We start from the raw sequence: 22,581 nt of genomic DNA on the forward strand, positions 1-22,581 counted from the left end.
GAGGTTAGGAGGGCTCATTTATGCAGATCCATGACAGAAATGGTGTTAAACAAGATCCCAAGTCGGACACTGGCACCAGGAGAATTACAATCCCCCTGAGCCAACATTATGAATCTTAATGCCGAGTCCAACACGCTTTTCACATCCACCATGTGTTCCATGTTCCTCCAATTTCAGCTGGGAGAGCAGGTGCTGATTTTTAATGCCTATTTTGTTTTAAGCCTCCTTTCATCAGATTAAGGACCCTGCTATTTTATTTCATTTTATTTTTTCACGCTCAGTAATTCGGTCACACGCGGGCTTAGACCCAGGAGCTGTACCACGCTGCTGGAGCCCCGTGGCCCGGCGCTCCGTCAGCCGCGCCGCGCGGGGGCTCGGCTCCATCCCCTGCAGACGGCTCAGCCCGGGGAGAGCCTGGGCAAGCAAACGGGAGTGCAGAGCAGCGCTGGAGGTGGTAACCTTCCCGTGGTGATGCCAGCAGCAGGGTCCCTCACACGAGCTGCTGCACGCAGGCCGTGCTTCCTTTGCTGTCCTTCCTTCCCCTGGCAGGAGATGCTGGGTCAGAGCCCGAGGTGCCCCCGGGCTGTGCGGTGGAGATGCTGCAGGGCTGGGGGCACTGCTCTGCTCTCCTCTCCAAACCCCCAAATCCCGACCTCCAAAGCGTGTTCCTTCTGCTGGGAAGGATTCACAGGCAGAAGCAAATCCCTGTCCCAGCACCAGCCCCTTCCCAGCCGTCAATAAACCATTAGCCTCGAGTCAACAGCGCTGGCTACGACACACAAACACTCAACTGCCTTTTTCATCCAAAATCAATGTTGTATTTATCTTCATTGATCTACAAGGAAACTGAATGTTTAAAATTACAGGGGGTGCAGGGGGGAGGACGGGGAGGGGGGGGAAACAAGAGTTACAGAGCCAAGAAAATAGTAGCGGATGGCTGAATTAACTAGAGAGAAAAAGCCCAGGATATATAAAACATGGACACTGAAAAATAAAATAAGGGAAGGGGGGATGGTACAGCAAGTAAAACATGGCAAAATTTACATATGGATGAAAAGTAAAATTGGAAATAAAAAATAAATCATGCCAAAAAGCAGTTCAAGGCAGAACCACACTGAAACAAACATTTGCTTATGGTCTTCATGTACTATAGATAATATATCAGAATTTCTTTTTTTTTTTTTTAATCAACCATTAGACTTTTTTTTGCACTCCTAAAATTCTACTTTGTCTTGTATACAGATTCCAATAAGAACACTGCACAATTAGCACAAGGGGTCCACGGAAAATTGTCCTTGCTTGCCAGCGATCCTGCCCACAACACAAAAAAAGAGAAAAAAAAAGGAAAAAAAAATAAGGAAAGGGTCTGCCGCATGGTACTGTGCCAGTTCCATCTGCTTTTGCCAGCTTGAAAAGTAGGAAACCAAAATTCCCTTCCAGAAGCGTGTGTCTTTCTCTTTCCTTGACGAACTGTCCCTTGTGTTTGTACAAAAAAATTCAGTCTCTCTTTTTTTTTTTTTTTTTGCTAAACACAAGCATCCTTCTTCCTGTTCACATGCCATTGCCATTTTGTCTCCAGAGTTGCGAGTTGGTTGTTTTTGGGTTGTTTTTTTTTTTAAATTTTTTTATTTTAAAACCTTCCTCCCCCCAACATCCACTAAGACCTGCCTCCGAGTTCTTGCATAGTTGAAGTTTATATGCCATACTGAGCTTTCTGAGTGTGAATTTCTGACTGTGACAAGAGTATGAGTTGTAACCATGTTAACAAATAACCAGAGTGGTTCTAGAAACCATTTTTATAAAGTCTACCTATGTTAAGAATTTAATATTGGTGTACATTTATATTAACAGAATATTTACAGTTTGTTTTCTTTTTTTTTTGTTTAAAACAAGAAGTCAAAAAAAATTCCTCTTAAATTTCTGCATAATATAATAAGGCAAAAAACAAACAGTTTTGTACATTATTATTATTATTAATATTTTAATATATATCTGTAACTTCGGTTCCAAAGTACCAAGGTAAGTGATCAATTGGCCTCAGAAGGGAACCTCACAGTGGACTGTAAAACTACAGTATTTCCATAAATAATACTTTTAAGAAACCCTGGGTATTTTTTTTCTTAAGGATCTGAGGCCTTTAAAATGCAAATTTAACTAAAAACAAAAGCAAAATTTCTTCTTTTTTTAAGTGAATAAAGAGCACAAAATTAAAAAAAATACAAATCCATTAAAAATGTTTCTCACATTTGGGAAAAAATGTACAAACTTGATATTCTTAACTCATTTTTTTTTTTAGCACAGAAACAAAAAACAAAACCAAAAATCAATACCTATATATTAAATTCCCATTCTCAGCAACCTTCTTGTTGGAAAGTCCCCAACCCCGTAATTTATGGAAATGTGCTTAACTTCTACAAATTTTACATTAAAAAAAAAAGTTTACAGCAGTGCATTTTGTAAAAGGTTTGTTGTTTTCTTTTTTGTTGTTTTTTTTTTCCTGTTTGTGTTTTTTTTTTTGTTGTCGCTTGCTTGTTTGTTTGCTTGCTTGTTTTATGTACAGGTGGGTTTAAAATTCAATGTTGGGGACTATCGTGCCTCTACTTCTTTGGGGTTCCTAGAGGGGGAATAGTCCCTGGACTCTGAGTTTGTGAGTGGAGTAGTCCTGCGAGGGGAGGCAGGTCTGGTGCTGCTGGCTGGTACGAGAGGCGGCGGCGCGCTCAGCGCTGCGGTCGGCGGGTTCCTGTTCAAAATCCCGTTGTGCATGGCAGTGGATGGACTCAGTCTGGGGTAATGCATCCCGCTCAAATGAGGCATGAAGGATGGCACGTGTGCCAGGTGGCTTTCGATGGGGGACGAGTGCAAGTGGTGCATTCTGGCACGCTCAAGTTCTTCCCGTAAGTGCAAGCGCTCGCGCTCCTCCACTTGCCGCAACCGCTCCTGCTCTCGGCGGGCTTCCAGAAGGTTCTCGTGGTTGTAGTCGTGTGGTTCCCTGTCTCTGTAGGAACGCTCGTGGTCATAAAAGCCAGAGGTGGTAGGAAACCTATGGATAGGATCTGTCCGGAGCTGGAAGTCCATTCGACGGTGCAGGTCTAAGCTCCGGTAGGCATCTCGCAACGGGTCCCTCATCGGGTCCCAGGAAAATCCGGGATGCGGCAGCCTCTCTCTTCCTGACAAAGGGTTCATGCCTATGAGCGGGGTCATCATCCTGCTGCGGTCCAGGACATTCATGTTGTTCATCTGGTGCACGCTGCCCATGGAGATGGGCATGGAGGCAGCCATCGAGTGGGGCAATGATAATCCGTGGAGAGTGGGTGGTGGGGGATGCTCCACTGACCGGGAGTGCTGGGAAGGCTCAGACCCAACCACTAGCACATCACTGTCTTCCTTCCTCTCCTCCTTGACTTTGATGTCATTCTTAATCTTCTGGAGGTCGCTGGGAAGCTCAGTCTTTCTCTCCATGTCCTTGCTCATTAGATTGGTCAGCTTCAAGCTCTCACTTAGTGCAGGTTTGCTGTATGGGGATACAGACTGGATTACTGGCTTTGTGTTGTCCTCAGAGGGTCTCTTATCATGGCTTGGAGTTTCCTTCACTGGGGAACGGCTCTCTTTGATCTTGTGTTCAGCTATGGGCGGCTCTCTCAGCCGGTCAGGGTGCTCTCTCTCGGGCTCCTTGGACCTCTCCCTGTCCCCAAGGCTGACCTGCCTGATGGGCTCGCTGGAGCTCTGGCTGTTGCTGCGGATGAGATTGCTGATCTGGTGCGTCACTGGGGCGGATGCCGGCGAGGATCTGTTCGAATGTCTGTTTTTATCCATGAGGTCTCTGCAAAAAGACAGAAGGTGCGTCCTTGGTTATGTGTGATGTTGGGCATGCACAGTGCTGTGCTCAGTTGTACACTTTGAAATTGCTCAGGAAAGGATTTGGAAAGCTCTACAAACATCAGCTACAGCTGTGATGCGATGCTAAGCGATACGCACAATCTGCCTTTACATACCTTAAAGACAAAAAAAAGTTAAATGCTCACAAATGTAGGACTAAACTGGGGATGTGGCTGGAAAAATACTATATTCACCCTAACACCATTTCACTGAGAAATGTAGGGAAAGAAGAATTTTAGACAGCTTATTTTTCTTTAAAAAAAGCTTATTGTGTGCTCATGTGTACATCTTGCTGCTAGGCAATGACCTTCTCAGCTGTAAAACTTGGGTTCCTTTCCTAAAACACAGATCAGGCACACAAAACAGAAGCCTACAGAAATGTATGCAGGTCCTTCCCAAGTCAGCCTCATTGACTGGAAGCAGCCATAAGGTGAAACTGATTTTCCTACAGAACTGCAAGAGTTTTTGTTCTTGGCAGTTCTTGCAGGTAAGCCAGATGCTTCAGGAGAAACACCCTTGAATCAGCCATGAAACTGAGCAACTGAGCTGCGTTTCAAGAGGACCTGCTGTGATAAACAAGGGGTCTGATGACAATATCCACGGTTTAGAAAGAGAGGCACAAAGGTTTACATTTCCAACTGCACCTCTGCCTCTGAGCAAGCCAATTAGTCACAGTAATCCCACCTTTTTAACAGGGGAATAAATAATGCTCACCTTCTAAAAGCACTTTGCGCTGAATGAGAGACACTTTAAATGCAAAATATGATCGTGTGATTGAGAGAACTGCATTATGCAGCTGAGAGGCTCACTTTGCCTAAGTTTTATGTTGTGTTTGTTTTTGAGAGCTGTAAGACCTGAGTGCTGAAAGCTGGAGATGTTTTGGGGAGCTGTGTAAGTATTTATCCCTTATGATTACATTTGCTAACCCAGCTTTCTTTCTCGGTGGTAGTCCTGATTGCTGGTCAAGGATGTGGTTTATTAAAACCATGGCCAAATAGGGATGCTGGGGACAGCTTAAGCTAAATTAATAGAAGTGTAATAGAGCTGTTAACCCCTGTGTGAACACTCCTGAGAGGAAAGTAACCTTGGTCTGCAAATGAATTTTATTAGAGCCAAGAAGGGATACCTTCCCTACCTGAACAAAATCTGTGCAAGGATGTGAGGCAATTTAACACGTAAAGCAAGAAGATTTTCAGCCTACTGCTTCCATATAATCTTGTTCACAGGTACTGCCTGAAGATCTCATTAAAAGCACTCCAGCAAACTATGAACCCCTATCACTAGTCAAGCACACACATCTAAGACTTGCAGGCTCTTATTGCCTACAAAGAAGTAGCCTGTTGGAGACAACTGGGCTCTGAAATATAAAGGGTTTCACAGATTCAAAATTGTATAACTGGGAGCTAATGAAGTAACTATAGCCCAGGTGATACAGGCCTGTCATCCGTAATAAGGATTTGCCCACAATGCAATTTTTTAAAATCAGTTTTGCTAATGGATTCATGCACGCTGCTCCAGATTCAGGCATTTGCATTGCTATCTTGTTAATGTCCAGCTAACATTTGAATTCATCAGCATACCTGTACATTAATGAGAACTATGACAGTCTCCAAAGGACCCATCACAATTTCAGAATACACAGCAATCCTAAAGCAGCTGCACTGAGAACAACCAAGTTTTCAGTACACTGAAAACAGCACCACACTCAATTCCTCAGCCTGGTGTGATTTGTTAACCAACTAGTGGGGACTGGGTTACTGTATTTCCACAGAAGACAAATCCTAAAAGGCAAAGAGGAATTTTTTTGGTGCTGCTACTACTTGTGCTCATCTGGGGAAAATGCCTATCAGCTGCTTTAAGGATCAGCAACATTTTAGGGAAAACAGAAAAAATATAGAGGAAAAACAGTCCCAGGAGGAAGTGGTCAGGCCACAGTGCTCACCTCTCTTTGTCTCTGTCGTCCTTGCTCAGAGAAAGATCCCTCTTCTCGGGCTCCCGCTCTCTGTCCCTGTCATGGTTTGTCACCGAGGAGCTCCGCTCCGAATCCGAGGGCTTGGGCCACTGGGGAGGTGTTGGGAAGGACGGCGGGGTCCGGTGGAGTCTATTCCATGGCTCATGGGGGTTATTGAAATTCTGCAGGTTTGGGCCATCTTTGTGAGTAAAAATGTTGTTGTGAGCTAGAATAATGGCAGGGGGAGGAAGAGTTAAAAATAATTCAAAGCCAATCATTATACAGACATTTTTCACACTATTAGTTACAACCAGAACTGTCCTTTTAAGGCTTTTTAATGGTGAGGGGGAACTACTCAGTGAGTGGAGACAGATAATTCCAACACTGGGTGTAAGATCCACCAGCTCTTTAAAGGCCGTTGTTGGAGAAAGCTTTATACATTTCAATAACTCAGAGACTACTGAAAATGCCCAGCTTCTCTTTTCTCCCCCCACCCCAGGCAAGGGCTCCAGCACAAAAGCAGTATTTTTCCTCAGCTCCTCTCTCTGGCAGAAACTTTAATTTGTGGGTAGTTACAAGCAATCAGCTGCCTGCAGCTGAAGCTTCAGGGACTTTTTTTGTAGAAGAACCCAGACTATTTGGTGGTATGTATGTGCGTGTATAAACACAGAGCTTGGCTGCAGGCTTTCAGAACAGTCACTCGATTTTCCTCCATCCATCTTCAGCTGATTCCTGTTGCACCATGAGATGCACAAGCATGCTCTCTTATGTGCTCTCTTATGTGTGGCTCTCAAGCATGTTTTGCCTACAGGTAACGTGTTTTTGAGGTAGAATTGTTTTATACAGGTAATTTAAACTTCAGCCAACGGTTACAGAGGATGTCTACACGAATTAGAAGAAGTATCAATAGCTGCTCCACTGTGCATCTTCGCTGGTGAAGGGTGTTACTTTAGGTGCCCACAGGGTCCCAGAGCTCGGGGTTTTGCAGCTCCAGTGCCTCTCTGAGCACTCAAGGTACCAACCCTCAGCAGTGAGGAGGCACAGAGCACAGCTACTGATCTCTGTGACATGCAGAAAAGCTCCCACCGCAGAGACCTGGAAATCTTAGGTGCAGTGTTTTCAGATAGGAGAATGGAGGTTAGGAATTAAACTTCTTTAAAAACTACCACCAGCTGCTGTAAATATTAGCATGTGGCTTTTCTGGAAGGGATGTTTGTCTGCAGTAACCCAGCCAGTACTTACTCAGAGCATGACTGCCTAATCCTCCAAAGGCATTGCTGCCTAAGTTCCCAAGGCCGCTGAAGGTGCTTGACCTGCTAAATGGATCTGGAAAGGCAAACAGGGATTTAGCAGGCATTTAGCCAAGAATGTTGGAGAATGAAACGCACCCCTCCCCTTCTTAACGGTTTGAATCCAAGTAGGATTAGGCCAGACTTTAAGCTGATCCTTCTCATTGCAAGGTTCTTTGCACAGAAAATTCCCATCATGTTAAAATGGAGAAGGGATTCAGTGCTCGCTCTGCAAACAGGTGCTGTAATAAACTTTTGTATGCGCGTCAGAAGTGAGTTAGAAATTAAGGTCTAATAGCTGAAATTAGGGTGGCTGCTGAGCTATAACTCTCTTTCCTTATCAGTACTAGAAGAAACATTGCAATTGCCTTGAAAGAAGAATCTCAGCAGGCCTCTAGGCCAGCACCGAGGAGATGACTGTCTTGTTTCTGCACTTTTTTCCCAGTAAAGGCACCCATCACCAGAAGAGGTTCCTCTCTGAGGGCACATAGCCCATCTCAGGTTTCCACACTCCAGAGACAGCTATGGGTTAAATCCTACCAGTGTACCTGTTTTCGTTTCTACTGGTCATCACTAAACAACTCCTCCTGCTGGCTTTTTGACTGTCCCCTTCAAGCCCTTAACTTGCCATGTTTCAGGAGGTAATGCTGCTCTCCACTTCCTCACAGATATCACATTTAAAATATCAAGGCAAGTGGCACAAATAGCTTGTAGCTTAAAGCAAACTGCTATTTGCTTATTTACTTATTTAAAACAGTTCTTGTCCTTCCTCTTTGATCTTAAATGGCTGAGTGACTCGGTAGAGATAGTTAATTTTGACAGAATGTTCAGGAATTGATGTAAATCTGGGTATTTGCAAGAGAAAAAAGTCTACTAGGTCATGTGGCATGCCACATTTACTGATTGGATGAATGTTACTAAAACATTAATCAACAGAGCTTGAACTTTAATTGGCAATGAGCTGCTTGTGAGGTTCTAAAATGAGGAAATTTGACAAAATCAGGCTTTACTTACTGCCAATTAGGAAACTGAAAATCTGGCAAAATGTGCAGAACATCTACTTGCCAGGAACTGTTCCCTGAACTCTTTTAAAGAACCTGGTCAAGACCTTTCACAGGTGGAAAATGGTACAGGAGGAGCCCATTTTAAGCTGAGGCTTGTCTGAGGTATCTTTGCATAAATTTCCCCCATTTCTTCAGGCACATTCAGGAGCACAGGACTCTACATGTCACATTTGGGCTCCAGTGCAGTGTCCCAGCAGTGACAGATGTGACAGCTCTGCACTGCCCTCTCCTTTGGGGGACAGTGAGGGCATGTGCTAGGAGCTGGCAGGGATGAGAAGCTGGCCAGCTTCGGGATCCTCAGGCAGTTTAAGCCTTTCCCTCCCCTAGTGCAGGAGCACACTGAGAGCCAGGAAGGGGGCAGAGGTACAGAGGTGAAGGCAGGGCTACTTCCACTTACCTGCCAAGTGGTTTGTAGGCAGGAAACTGCTGTGGTGAGGCGAGGGACCAAACGGGGTGGTGGCTGGATGTGTTGCACCTGTGAGAACAAGGTCCCTTTTTAGTTCAGGGGCAGGTGACTCCTTGTTTACACAGAGCTCCTGGCCACACATCCAAGAGCTCGATGCAAAGGCCACATTTAAACAACAAAGGCAGGGGAAGACCCCAAACCTTGGCTGAGTGAGCAACATGGATCTCCCTGGGAGCCCTACCAAGGAGTCTAACAGGGCCCCAGGAGGCAGGAGGAGACCTTGCATTGAGAGCTGCTGCTCACCTGGAGAAACAGGGAAGCCAAGCTCTTTGTCTGACATTTTCAGTCATTACTCCATGTTTACAAGAAAAAGGGTCAGCCCAGGTTATGAGCCCAGCCAGAAGGTGCTCAGAAGTGACTGATTAGTGTGTATGAAACACCAGTTAATGACAGGCACACAGGGAACATCAATCATGCCTCTCCCATGAGAGCTCCAGCTACGTTCTCACATCTGTCTCTGCATCCACAGGCTCCCCCCTGGTATTTTTTCTCTTTCCTAGACACTGCTCATTGCCATGGTGCCTCACTTCCTTGTGGGAAAGAACACCACTGCTGAGCATGCTGGATTACACCAGGCTGAGGAGATGGGAAGGAAGGGCTGAAACAAGCAGGTCTGCCCTGTATTTCAAGGTGGACCAGGCTCATGCAGAAAATTCTGCTCTCCTTTCAGAGCAGAAAATGAGAGATTTTCTTCCTTTCCAAGCGGGCATGTGGCAATCTGAATGGGCTCACAACCTCAGTGTGAGAAGCACTGGTGTCACCTGTCACTGGGGTACTCGGTCAGCCCCTGACCTGGCCTTCCTTGGAGACAGAGCCCAACCCCTGATGGCTGCTGTGAAAAGCACTCATGTGTCCAGAACATGAGCAAACTGTGAAACCCGAGAGGGAGACAGAGCTCTGTGTCCCTCACCAGCTTGGGCACCTCAAACCTAAGCAGCCAGAAAATGAGTTGAAGAAACTTAAGAGAGACCACGGCAAGGAGACCTATCCAGTACCTCTCTATAAACATTCTGACTGCTCCAATGCTTCAAGATGGATGGAGACTGTCATCTTTCTAATCCTTTAAGATTTCAGAAGGTGTATAATGGATGGGAGATTTCTTCAAAGGAGACAGCTTACAAACTCCCCTACATGGGCTGATAATAAAAAATCCTCCGGAGAAAGCCAGGAGCAGCATTGCAGGCTGTCAGGCAGTTATTAAAGAGACTGTCTGCCAGGCAGCCAGCATCCCTCCTGGAGACAGGTGGCCCTAAGATAACTTATGCCTCCCCCAGTAACCAGGCAATGCAGCAGAACCAATGATTCACACCAACTGCACACGTGCTCAGTAAGGTGAAAAGAATGCCTCAGATATTCCAGAGTAAAAGCTTTATTCCTCCACGTGTTCCAGCTGCAGTGTTTGCTCACACTGACAGCACTCTTTACTTGGATTTACTGTGTGATGGCTCTTATGATTAATACACTCACAGACAAGTTGTTGTAAGGTTGTTTCTCTCTAGTGAAAGTTTTCCATTAGTTTGCCTTCTTTAATGTTTCTATTTCATACTATTTTCCCTCTTGCTTTTACGACTGAAAAGCAAGCCATGCTTGCATCTTTTAAGGGAAAAAAAACTCCAGATACCAACTGGACTGGTGCTTTTCTGTCTGTTAGGGTAATTCTGTCCAGAACAGCCTACAGTAGCAAAACCAGATATGAAACAAGATTCTTGTAATGACAACACAGGACAGTGATAGGGAAACATCTACCACAGGAAAACAGCCAGAGGTTTGTAAATAAGCAGTGCTTATGCATCCAAGTAGATGCAATGAGTATCTTGACCTTGTACTATCAAAGCACCTTTATAGAGACCAAAATACAGGGTAGCACCCTACAGTGTAGAGCTGGTACCAGCACTGATTACGTGTGGTAGAAGCGTGCATTTGATGCTTAAGAATTTCTATCCACAGACAGAGCAGAAAGACAGACTGAAGCACTGGTGGAGTTCCTGAAGGCTATTTGGCATCTGCATTTGAAACTCACTTCTCACAGGAATTTCAGCTTGATTGTCATCTGTTGCTTTTCTGTCACTTTTGGGACTGAGTTCAAAACTAAAGTCATTAATTTCCACAGGGTTGAACCAAGGCTGAATATGACCATGTCTGCACTGAGTTAAGGTGATTATGCAATATTGCATCATAAAACCAGAGTAACATTAGGGAAGAAAATTACATTATTTTCCAGTTAATCCCATACATAAAGAGCTAAGTTACATATCGTCAATTGATGCAGCTCATTCAGAATGCAGACTTTGGCATCTCTAACACAGAGAGAAAATGTGAGGAAGCTGAGAAGAAAGTTAAGTTTGAGAATAAAAACAACATTTAGCATTTTGTAGACAGGTGTCCACATGAATCCATGCTGCCATCCTAGACCAGAATGGTAGAGATGCAGTCTCCCATGGTCAGAGCCATCCAGAACAACACAGTGAAGGTTACTGTCCTTTGGTAATTGTGTAATTGTAATTACTTCTCCAACATATTGGAAAACAATTGATCAGTGTAAACTGTATTTAATTCTTTGGGGCTCCTTGTAAATTCAATATATCATTTTAAGCCTTGAACTTTGCTTAACTTTGTAACACATAGAGGAATTTTCTATTTAAAAAACAAACACTTGACAAATACACCTTCTGTGAAATTTTCATTGCTGTTATTGAAGTTTTCCTTTTACAAAAAAACCCTTGTTTTCAGAAAACAAACAGAAACTCGGTGAGTGGAGGAGCTGAGAAGGCTAGCATGGCAAATATAAAAGCAAGAAACAGACTGGGGCCACTTCCAATCCTGTGCAATGGAAACATTTTCAAATGTTTTGTCAGAATCGCTTTTAAAAAATCACTCAATAGCCTACTAATCAGGCACATAAGAACCAGCTGCACACACAGGACTGTGGGCCAACTGCTGCAGCTCAGTGATGTGCAGAGGATCCTGCACTGGAGGTGGTGGCAGAGCCCTGGTCACAGCAGTGTCTCTGCACCCCTTGAACCAACCTTGCTTCTATTTTTGAGGCCTATGTAGCTGTAAAGTCATGCACGACATACACTGACTGTTTCTTGTTTGTTTTGGTTTGTTTTTAATCAAAAAGGAATGATCTTCCCTTACCTGTGGTAGAAAACAGAGGCCTGGCAAGATCTTGTGGGTAATGGAAGCCTGGAAACACTCCAGGGGCAGGAGGTCTGCTGAACAGGTCAAGTTTACCACCTATCTCTAGCTTGTGGGGATCCAGCTGCATTTGCTGTCAAATGATACAAAACCAATCTCATTACACACTTCCTTTTTTATGGGAAAACAAGAGAGGGAGTTAAGGCTCATTCCTCCCTAGCCCTGCCAGGGAGCGTTAGCCAGAGTGACAGCAGCGTCCCCGCTCACGCAGCGCAGCCGCGGCCGTGCTCTGCCAGGCTCTGCAGGGCCACCCCAGCCCGCAGCCTCTCAGCTGCCTGCCCCGTGCCAGGCTAAGGTCAGCGGGGAGCACTCAGCCCCCAGCACAGGCAGGAACGTGACACACCGAGTGCTTGGCACCCCAGGGGCAGCCGGCGCTCTCAGCCTGACAAAAATCCTCTGCAGGCACAAAGCTGCCGACAGAAGCTCGAGAGCTGGGTGATGGGCTCGTCTGTTCTGCCTCTCCAGCTTGAGAGAGACGTGCCCATACTGTGCCCTTCCTGCAGCCAGGACAGCTCAGTGTGCAGGCCAGGGACAAAGGATGAAGGAAGCTATGAGGCTTCTCCAGAGACTGTTTTTATCCTTGCCCTGTAGAAGTGAGCGTGGCCAGAACTGCACCTTAGTCACAGACACCTATGAATAGCTTAAAGATTATGTATTTGCTTACAAAAATATATGGACATACACTCCTTTCAGAGGCATCTACTTAAGCAGAGAATAGCCTTCAATAATGGGACAAAAAACTACTCTAGGAGCTGTGAAAAAATAAAACCTACACAAGTCCCTTTATCAGCTATTCTACCTGCCATAGGGGATCTAAAGCCTGCAACAGCACCCCAGGTACCTACATCCTGTTACCTCTAGAGTGTTAAACCCCCTCCCTCTGCCCACCATCACAGGAAGCCCCACAACCTCCAACACTGATGTTATCAATCTACTCTGCTGCTCTCTGCTCTGTAATGTTCTTCACTGCATTGGCCATTTCATTACCTCCTCCACAGGAGGTACTAATGCAGAAGGGAAGCGACATTAAATGTGCATGCTTTGTAAAAAAAAAGATTGACTTGGGGAAATTACTCTGCCCCTCACTTTCTTCCTCTCTTTCTGGCTGTACACCCTTCCACCCAGCTCCTCTGCCCTCAGATAAACTTTACAGTTGCTACAATAAATGTTAAAGGAGTGTAAGTATTAGTTAATCAATACAGGCAAGCTTGAGAATCACCACAGTAACTGCTTCCTGCCCATTACTCACTCAAATACAATCTGTAAGCTAAAAGACTTGGCTGTGCTCCAGAAACCATCTGAATTACCTTTATCTTTTGCTGGTGATGGTAGATCTGCCAGGCGATCTGTACATGAACCGCACACCACTTCCCGGGTTTCTGCAGTGGAAAGCACAAGAATTCAGATTAATTTATACGTTAGCAATCTACATCAGATAGAACATTTCATTTCCCTTACTGTCAACCAGGCAGCTAAGCAATGAGAAAGGCTGATTACTAAAACGGCACAATGGGTGATCAACATTTTCTGCTGTACTGCAGCAGATGATGTTTAAATTAAGAAGGAAACAGGAAGAATGTGGGCTATCATCCCCATCTCATGGACATCTGAGATCCTGCCTTGTTCTTTCCTACTTGCGCTCCCCCCTTCTCAAATTGAAATGAATGGCAGCAAAGAACAGTATGCCATGCTTAAGAGAAAGCAACTAATGGCTGAGAGTTCTGTTTCTGAAAAGAGCCCTGTTCATTCACCCCTGCTGCACTGCAGGCTAAGTCATGCGTGGTTATTATGGCTACTGGCTTTTGGGGAGGGAAAGGGTAGGGACAAACAATCCCCAGGATGAGCAGTGCCACAGCTGAACAAGTCCCTGTTTTCAGCTATGGTACTCACTGTTCCACTGTTTATGTGGAACAGCAGCACATTGACCTAAGCCACCGCCGATCTGTTCACTGGTGAATGTCTGCCCATGCTCGCAGTCATTTACTTCCGTGACCCTCATTTCATACTGTGAACTATTAATGCACATAAATGGATGCAAAATAAGGCCGGGATTCAACCTAAATGGTATTAATCAGAAGTGGCAGAGAGCTAACTGACATTTTGCTTGAAGTAAAGGATGAGCATGAGATTTTCTACTGGATATGTTAAATTTCAAAAGCACATGCACAATATTCCAAGTGTCTGCGTAAAAGTATGTATATAAAATCCCCCACAAACCTTACTTACTCTTACTGGAGGCCTATAAGGGTCTGACACCTATGGAAAAAGCAGAAATAAAACAATCAGTCTTTCTAAAACTAGCCAATATACAGAAAGGTGGGGAACTTCCTTCCTCTGAACAAGTGAAAGCATTTAGAAAGCAACGTTCCAGAGAAGTCCCCTGTGACACGGGAAACCTAAAAGGTTTAAAGAAGGCTTAAAACTTCTCTTTCATTCCTTCAACCAAACTCAGCAGAATTTTATGATAAACAAAGCAGCTTCAGGCCAGCAACTGAACAGTGCCAGTGCTTTTCTGAGCCTTGTAATTATTCTGAAATGGAGTGCATGAAAGTACTTTCCAAGCAATACCTAGAGGAAAGACATTGAAGGGGTTTCCTGCCCCATTCTCTTTTGACTTTTGAAAGAAGCCAATACATCCTTTTGGATTCAGGACTGGTGGAGATTGCTGTCTCACCAGAAAAAGACAACTTCTCTCCTCACTGCATGTTCCCAGTCTAGAAGACCAATTTGCTCACCAGCCTACTCTCATTTTTTTATCAGCAATCACTGTGTTTACTGTACACCCAGATAAGCTGAAAAGAAGTTTATATATTGTTGCCTACCCCTGGAGTCTTCTGCAGCAGCGTATGGTGGACTGTGCCTGGTCTACCTGCTACATCAATAGGGTTTGAAGTCTGAAAGACAAGAAGAGAGCGTGAATAATACTGTATCACACCAGCGGTACATTTAACATCTCTATCTGATGTTAACAGCATTAATTAGTCCATGTTTGCACTGTGCTTTGAGCACGCATATTGCTACATTAGTGCTAAATGTTATCTCTTACTGACAGCCAACAGCATTTAACCACCATGGCATTTATTATTTCTGAGCAGCAGTAACAGTATTCCAGTAGCACCCCTAAGCCCTGCTGAGATCACACCCCGTTGTGCTGTGCATGTGCATGGGTAGAGACAGACCCTGCCCCCCAAGCTTATTCTTTAGACAAAACAGGCAGGAGGTTGGAGAGAGAACAAGAGAGGTGGCCTGACTCCCTCCATCTTCCAGGCAGCAACCAGCACAGCAGACAGGAACAGAACAACTTGAGCATCCCAGTCCCATATTGCACACGCTGGACCATGGCCCCTCTCTGACTGGGGCCAGGTAACACAATGCCTCACCAGCAACAGCCCATCTATTTGCTTCGACAAGGCAAAAATGAGAAACCTTAGAAGGCGCTTGTGGGCCTTTTACAGCTTTGCATTGTTTACCCCATCACTTGCAGCAAGAATTAAACACCTCATTGAACGAATCCCTGCTCCTCCTCCTCCGGATCCCACCTGTTGTCCTGTCCTAATGATCCCCAAGAACTCGTCCATCTCCTCACTCCGGCATTCATCCATCTCCCACTCCCTCAGCGACTGCACCTGGTGCCTCTGCACAGCTGAGTGCAGAGGGGTTAAACCTCATTCCCCAAGAGATTATTTCACTCATGTTTTAGGTCAAATTGTAGCAGATTTCAAACAGTACGAGGCATGAGTATAATCCTGGGTGTAGGAGGGAAGGTAAGTTTTAGTTTGTCTAAGGCTATGTAACTTCCAGACTCATTAAAAAGTGAATTCTCGTGTGTGTGTGTAGGTAAGTCAATGCACTCCCCAGGCAGATTGGAGCTCTCAGGGCCTCTCTGACAGCTGAGGTAGATATAAGGTGGCAAATAAGTTACAGCTTTCATACAGGCAAGAGCTTAAAGATCACAACATGTTAATAGTATGGTGTCATCCTGTCCCTTTGTCCCCTGGAGAAAGACGTGAATGCTTCCTCCGGCAAAGCAAACTGAATACTTCTGACCTTTTCAAGTTCTTAGCTTGTGAGAAATGGCCTTCAGGAATCTCAGAGAGAAATTCACCGTCAGCCTGGATTTATGTGCAGTGGACTCACACGCACAGCTGTAGGCAAATGACATGGGAAGGGGAAAAACAAAGCCAAGATCTCTGCCTTGGAAAGCAAGAAGTGCAGGAGTCAGAGTGCTAAAGCCAAATCATCAGGTCTGTGGTGATTATGCAGGCTTTAGTCAAACAGCTTGGGAGGGAGAGACCACGGAAGAACGATGCAGTAACAATGACTGGAGTGGCTTCGCCTAGAGTTCAGCTCTGCCTCCTCTGGGAAACTGGAAAGTAACATGCCAAAGCAGCAGATACATTTTTCAACCTATCCCTCTCTTTTTCAGATGTTAGATTGTATGTAAATACTGCACTGTGCAAAGATCAAATGATGTCAGTGATTAACCACAGCACCAGAGTGTGACCTTGCACTGCTTAAACTCAAGCTAGCAAATGCTGGATGTATCTAAAATGAATTAAAAGGCAGTTATAACAGCACTAGGAACTGCCTAAAAATGTAAAGGGTCTGTGCTCACTTTTTCCTTCTCACCATGTCACTGCTCCTTGGCCGAATGGTATTTTACAGTGAAGATGGAAAGTAGAAGAATGTGCCACTGGTGCACCAGCAGCTCCTCATGAGCAGGAAGGAGCCTTATGGCAAAACAGCCCTGGCTGCACGTGAGCAAAATTTGTCCAATTCCACCTTATTCCTGCAGCTCCTTTTCTTGGAAAATCAAGTTCACACCCTGACTGCTCAGGTTCTGTAGGGACTCCCTGTTACCCCTTGCAAGAGTAACAACCATTAACAGTGGCAGACAAACTCCATCAAGGGATGGCCATGCTCTGTCCCTTTTGCCCCCTCTGCTTCCATGAACTGCTCCTTCTCTAGGCCTGCAGCCACCACGTCCAAAACTGCCTCTGAACAAAGCCACTTTAGAGACTTTGCTATTTGTAATGTATCCCTAAAACATTTGCTATTTTAGAGACTTTGCTATTTGTAATGTATCCCTAAAATAAAAGAATGTCAAGGATTTGGTGGGCACTGAGGAAATCCTCTGGCTTCCATTAAAAGCATTAAGGGGGCAGGTTGTAAAAGGCCTTTTTTGCAGTTGCTAATTGCTGACTTCCACTGACATCAGTGAGACTGCTGAGGGAAGCACATCCCTCAGACCTGCCTGGTGTGGATATGAAAATCACCTTCAAAATGCAAACAGGAATGGCCTGGCTACAGTGCTCTCCTTCAAGCCTTCTTACACAGTAGCAGAGTTCTATGGAAATGCAGTTCAAGATAAGAAATCTCTAGAATCACAGCATGTGAGGAAGCTGAACATGTCACCTTACAAATGGAGTACATGCTCCACTTTCAAACAAATGCTATACAGATACAATCCATTATTTCTTGTCTGGAGAGATTTAACAGTTTTGGTACATTTAAAATAGTTAATAAAAAGAACACATCTGGGAGGGGAAAAAAAAAAGCAGTGCACACCACAGAATTTGCCAAAAAATGGGGGTTATGATGGCAACATTTCCAAATGCCAGTCAGTGCTAGTTGTAATGACATGTTACAGCTGCAGTGCACCTTTCAAACACATTATCTCAAAGAAGCTTGCAGGCATTAATCAACCCTTATAAAACCCACTGCAAGATAACTTTATAGATGAGGAAGCTGAGGAACAGAAGGTTTAAGCAACTTGCCCAAGGTCAGACTGTGTTGGAGCTGGGAATAAAAATTCAGCTCCTTCAAATTGCTCTACCCATTTCCAGCAGTCTCTCCCTATTGTTCCCACACTTGTGCAGTCAAATTCTCATTGTTTTTTCTGGGAATAAACACAGTTTATCTTTTGCAATCGCAGACCATTAGATTTATAAAATGATTTGGGACTCATTGGTCTATTATGAGCTGTAAATATTTCAATCAAAATAATGCACTTCACTGCATGTTTCTCCTCCAGTTTCAGCAGACCTCCCAAGTGAACCACTACATCCTTTCCAAGGAAGGATCTGCAGTGCCAAGAGAAAATTTCTGCTAAAGTGTTGGCTGCTTTGTGCAGGGGATGCTCACAGTTCTGCGGGGTGATCCTTTCCAACCCTGTGCTGCACTTCTGCTATTCAAATCATGTGCTGCAAAATCACCAGAGACAGGACTCTGAACACAGTTTCTCTCCCAGCAAAAGAACAAAGCCTTCAGAAGAAGAAGTTTGTACCTTCGGTTGAAATGCTCCCTGAAGTGACCCAAAGGGACCTGAATGTGGAAGCATGGGTGGCATTCCAGGCATTGCTGGAGGATAGGTTGGAAAGAACTACAAAAGAAAAAGAGATGCTTATGTCACAGGATGACTTGAACAATAATGGAGGTAGGTGCCAAGCCTGGCACATACAAAAATAGTACTGTGCTGAACAAGTGCCACAGTGAAAATACACAATAAATTTGCTTTCAAAATTTTTAAGAGCAAAGCCAAAACTTGAAAAATGCACTCATCTGCTAAATTTTCTAGATAGTGCTGAATGAATGTGTCTTTAAAAATTGTGGACTATTGCAGGAAGCACAGAGCGTAATTTGGGGTTTATGTTCACTTTCCATTAACTTTGCATTTTTCTGCTGTTGCAAACAAATAGATCCTGTTTTGAAATGTGACCTGCTTTAATTTTTAAAGCAAAAGGAACCACAAGATGCTGCACTGCACTCTAACCACAGGCAACATGCACACCACCTTGTAGTTGTGTAGGCTGGGTGAAATTTTGCTTAGGCCTCTCCTGAGCACACACAGCAGTTTTACAAGTCCCAAAACATGTAGTTTTTTTGTGCTTTGGAGCAGTGGGGAGCACCAGGAAGAAACCACCAGTCTGACTTACTCCTGTGACCTGAGCAAAACCTTGTGAAAGAGCCATGCACTCCGGGCTGCTGCACTGGGAGAAGCACCAGCTGCAAAGGTACTGCAGTGACCACTGACAGCAATTCCTGCGCATTCCCTGCCATCCCAGGCACAGCCATACAGAGCCGCAGCAGCAAAAATGCAGGAGACAGAGAATTAAAAAAAAAAAAAATTAAAAAAAAAAAAAGCCCAAAGAAAACTTGGTACCTTAAAAACATAAAAAAAAAAAAATCAAGACAGAAAAAGAGCTTTAGAAATGAATGGATCAAAACACTACTCATCAATTGAAAACAAGCAAAAGAAGAGCAAGCAGAACCGTTAACAAAGAAACCAATGAGGAAGGTGAGCACTCACGTTGGAATGTCGAAAGTAAGGGTTGTCTAATTTGGGAGCGTACTTGTCAAACTGGAAAGAAAAGAGAAAAAAAGGAAACGGGTGAGTTTGGTTTTGGCAGGAGCAGACACATCAGGATTTCAACACAGACAAATAATCATGGCCCGTGTGTAAGCGTTTGACAGAGTAGAACTGACTGGTTATTCCATACTCGCTCATCAGGGAGATGACTGATTTCCCCAGGACAACAGAGGAGCCCCCGGGCCACGCTGGGCGCTGCCAAGGCTCGCTGCAGAACCCTGTCTCAGGCACTGCAGGAACAGGCTCCTGCCCTGGGAAGAGAGCAGTCCTGATACTGCAGCTCAGTGAAACACAGGGAAGTTCAGCTCCAGGCCCACAAACAGGATCTGCCCCTGGATGGCTGAACTAGATCACAGACTAGCAGGTAAGAAACATTTCCCATTAGACCCCAACATCTACTGTGGGGCAGCCAATTCCAATTCCCAGTTTCCTGGGCTCCTGTGAGCACCAAAATTCTTTGGGAAAGGGCTGAATTACTTTAGATACACAAAACTCGATATATTTGCCCTCCCCTTTAAAAGGGAGAGATCCCCAGAGAAAACGTGACTGTAAACTTTTTCCATTCCAGCACGGGGTTTTAACACCTCCATGTCTGTAGTCTGTGCCCTGTTTGTCCTGTACCATCTCGGAAGAAAACCCAAAGCACACAGCCATTGCATTTCTGAACAGTATGTACATTCTGCTGGGGAGGAGGGAATGGGAAGGAAGGCAGGGAAGGGAGCTGTAGGACCCCAGGAAAAGCTGCTTATTTGGCAAGTCAGCTGCTGTTTCACACTCCTCTATGTGCAGGAGAGTAGATTTGTAATTTCATTAATTACAGTTATTACTGGAGCCATGTCCCCTCCAGTGTAAATACCATAAATTACCAAACACATGCAGCTGTAATTTCAACACTCTTCTCTGGTGTTAGGATTAGCAGACCTGATCTAGTGGAATAGAAGATGTGAGTGAAATATAACAAAAGAGCCTTGCAAGTTGTTTTTGGTCTGAAGGCTGTCATCAATGGGCATGGGTGGGAGGAGAGGGAGCTGTTCAGAAGCTTGGGTATCACAGTTCTTAAATAACACAGGAGACTTCTGAGAAAAGATTCAGGATTGTTTTACACAGACCAAGCAAAGAAGGGAAGGTGTTTACACACAAGTACACTGAGCAAACACCTGGGGCTGGATTTTGGGTGGATGATATTGCTTTTAATTGTCTTGCTGCTAAGCAGATTACAACCCAATAACGTCATTGAGCAGTCAGCAGTGGGAAAGAAAAGTGGGAAACATTATGCTCCTTGAGTCCTTGGTAGTTCTTCCCAAAGGCTGCTTTTGCTAGCCTTAAACAGGGTTGTTTCTGCATTTTGGACACAGTGTGAAACTGAGAGGGGGAAAAAAGCTCAATCTTGTGCTTTCAATCTCACAAAGTAATTGCCAGAAATGGGGAGAGAGTGCATTTTAAAGTACTGACAAAATCCATTTGTAGCAGATCCCTAACAATTTTGTAACAGCTGCAGCAAAGTCCCATTGTGTTACAAGCAAATTCAAATGCTTATTACACGGCCAGGAGGATCTCTCCCAGCAGAACCAGCCACACACAAATTAGTGCTTGTTGATGTAATCAAGTAATAAAATGCCTAAATCAATACAGATCAGACATTCGGAGGAAGAGGGACAGAACTGGTATCAGATGAGATGCTGCACTGTGGTGAGAGCTCTGGGTAAGCCAGCACTGTCTGCCCTGCACCCAGCAGTTGTGGAGACAGTGTTTGGGGCTGGAAGCCACCCATCCTGGTTGGTGTCATCTTTTGATGTGTCAAGGCAGCTGGCTCTGGGAAAGGGGGAATAGAAATACACAGCAGGACACACAAAAAGGAAAATAAAGGGATTCTAGACTTGTCTCGTGGGTGCTGTATCTGCTCATGGGGAGCAGCACGGGGGACCAGGAGGCTTGGCGTGGGGGCTCTGGGTGGAAAGGGGTCCCTTTGGGAGCGCTGGCCTCCAGATGGGAAGGGCAGGGACAGCACACCTGGCTGAAATGAAGAGGGCTGGGTTTTGTTTGACAAGAGCGGGTTAGGCTTTTTGACCAGAGATGCTCTACTTATCCTCACATTTTGGGCTGGGGTACGCACCATGGGAGGTGCAGAGGGCGGCATGAGCGGCGTCTGGGGCAAGCTGGATGGAAAAGGAGTGAATGTGTGCTGGTGGGTGTGTTGGTGCTGATGCGTGTGTTGGTGCTGGTGAAACTCCGCTCTCAGCAGCGGCACCGGGCCAAGTGAGGCAGCGGCCCGGTCCGAACTCTGAACCAAAAACCGGTTGTTCAGCTCTTGCCTGAGCAGTTCGTGATCTAGAGGAGAGAGAGAGAGAAAAAAAAAAGACACAGAGGCCCGTGGGCCTGTGAGTACCACAAAGACGGAGGAGAAAGAGTCAATATTCACCTGGCATTCCCTGTTTCTGCAGGTCATGCTGTGGTGGTTTTCTACGTGAGGACTCATTGGTGGAGGTAAGAGAGATGCCTGTGACAAAGTACCAATCAGAATCCCCGAATGAGGCTGGCAATACATGATTGGTTGGTTGAATGATATCAACAGGCTGGTATCTAAAGACAAGAGAGAACACCATGAGTCATCACAGCAGAAAACATCATCGGGGCTCGCACTCCGCCCGGCCGCCCGCCCGCCCGCGCCCGCCCGGCTCTCCTCCCCGCACCTGCCGCAGCCAGGTGTGTCCGGGAGCGTGCCCCAGAGGCCAGCCTCCCCTCTGGGGTCACACCTCAGGGATCCAGCCCCACCTCTGGGGTCACACCTCAGGGATCCAGCCCCACCTCTGGGGTCACACCTCAGGGATCCAGCCCCACCTCTGGGGTCACACCTCAGAGATCCAGCCTCACCTCTGGGGTCACACCTCAGAGATCCAGCCTCACCTCTGGGGTCACACCTCAGGGGTCCAGCCTCCCCTCTGGGGTCACACCTCAGAGGTCCAGCCTCACCTCTGGGGTCACACCTCAGGGGTCCAGCCTCCCCTCTGGGGATGGAGAGCTGCACCTTCCTGCACCACCGAGGTGCTGGGGAGTGCTCTGGAGGCCAAGAGCTCACTTTGAAATGAGCAGTACTGACCTTCATCCTCTGGGTGTGTGACAGTCAGAGGCACACACACACACAGACACACACACACACAGACACACAGACACAGACACAGACACACACACACACACACACACACTCTGAGAATTGATGTGTGTTAAGCTCTGCCATACAGGCACTTCACAGGTAGCATCTTGGTAAGATCTGCAGTGCAATGAGATAACTGTGGGTTTGGGTGGCTGGAAACTGCCTGCTTGGACATCCATCCCTGTGCCATCCCCCCCCTTCTCAGCTGCAGGACATG

The 22,581-nt window shown here is 45.6% G+C and overlaps 1 protein-coding gene across 18 annotated transcripts in view; it reads right to left on the reverse strand.

Annotated features, from left to right (window-relative positions):
* Window positions 1-795: 795 nt before the first annotated feature.
* The window catches only part of FBRSL1 (fibrosin like 1), a 507,461-nt gene continuing 485,675 nt past the window's right edge, over window positions 796-22,581 (reverse strand). For 6 of the 18 annotated variants that reach the window (XM_038152201.1, XM_038152196.1, XM_038152191.1 and 3 more), the window contains 11 exons: window positions 21,306-21,541; window positions 19,154-19,204; window positions 18,131-18,226; window positions 14,667-14,738; window positions 14,062-14,100; window positions 13,152-13,223; window positions 11,785-11,917; window positions 8,578-8,655; window positions 7,070-7,153; window positions 5,819-6,053; window positions 796-3,820 (listed from right to left, as the gene is read on the reverse strand). In XM_038152201.1, coding sequence (XP_038008129.1) covers window positions 2,587-3,820; window positions 5,819-6,053; window positions 7,070-7,153; window positions 8,578-8,655; window positions 11,785-11,917; window positions 13,152-13,223; window positions 14,062-14,100; window positions 14,667-14,738; window positions 18,131-18,226; window positions 19,154-19,204; window positions 21,306-21,541 — 2,330 coding nt within the window. In that variant the 3' untranslated portion in view covers window positions 796-2,586. Of the gene's footprint in view, window positions 3,821-5,818; window positions 6,054-7,069; window positions 7,154-8,577; window positions 8,656-11,784; window positions 11,918-13,151; window positions 13,224-14,061; window positions 14,101-14,666; window positions 14,739-18,130; window positions 18,227-19,153; window positions 19,205-21,305; window positions 21,794-22,581 lie in introns of all 18 variants that reach the window. The other 12 variants (XM_038152187.1, XM_038152194.1, XM_038152190.1 and 9 more) reach the window with 12 other exon arrangements.

The sequence above is a fragment of the Motacilla alba genome, chromosome 15, assembly GCF_015832195.1.
Source record: "Motacilla alba alba isolate MOTALB_02 chromosome 15, Motacilla_alba_V1.0_pri, whole genome shotgun sequence".
NCBI classification, from domain to species: Eukaryota; Metazoa; Chordata; class Aves; order Passeriformes; family Motacillidae; genus Motacilla; species Motacilla alba.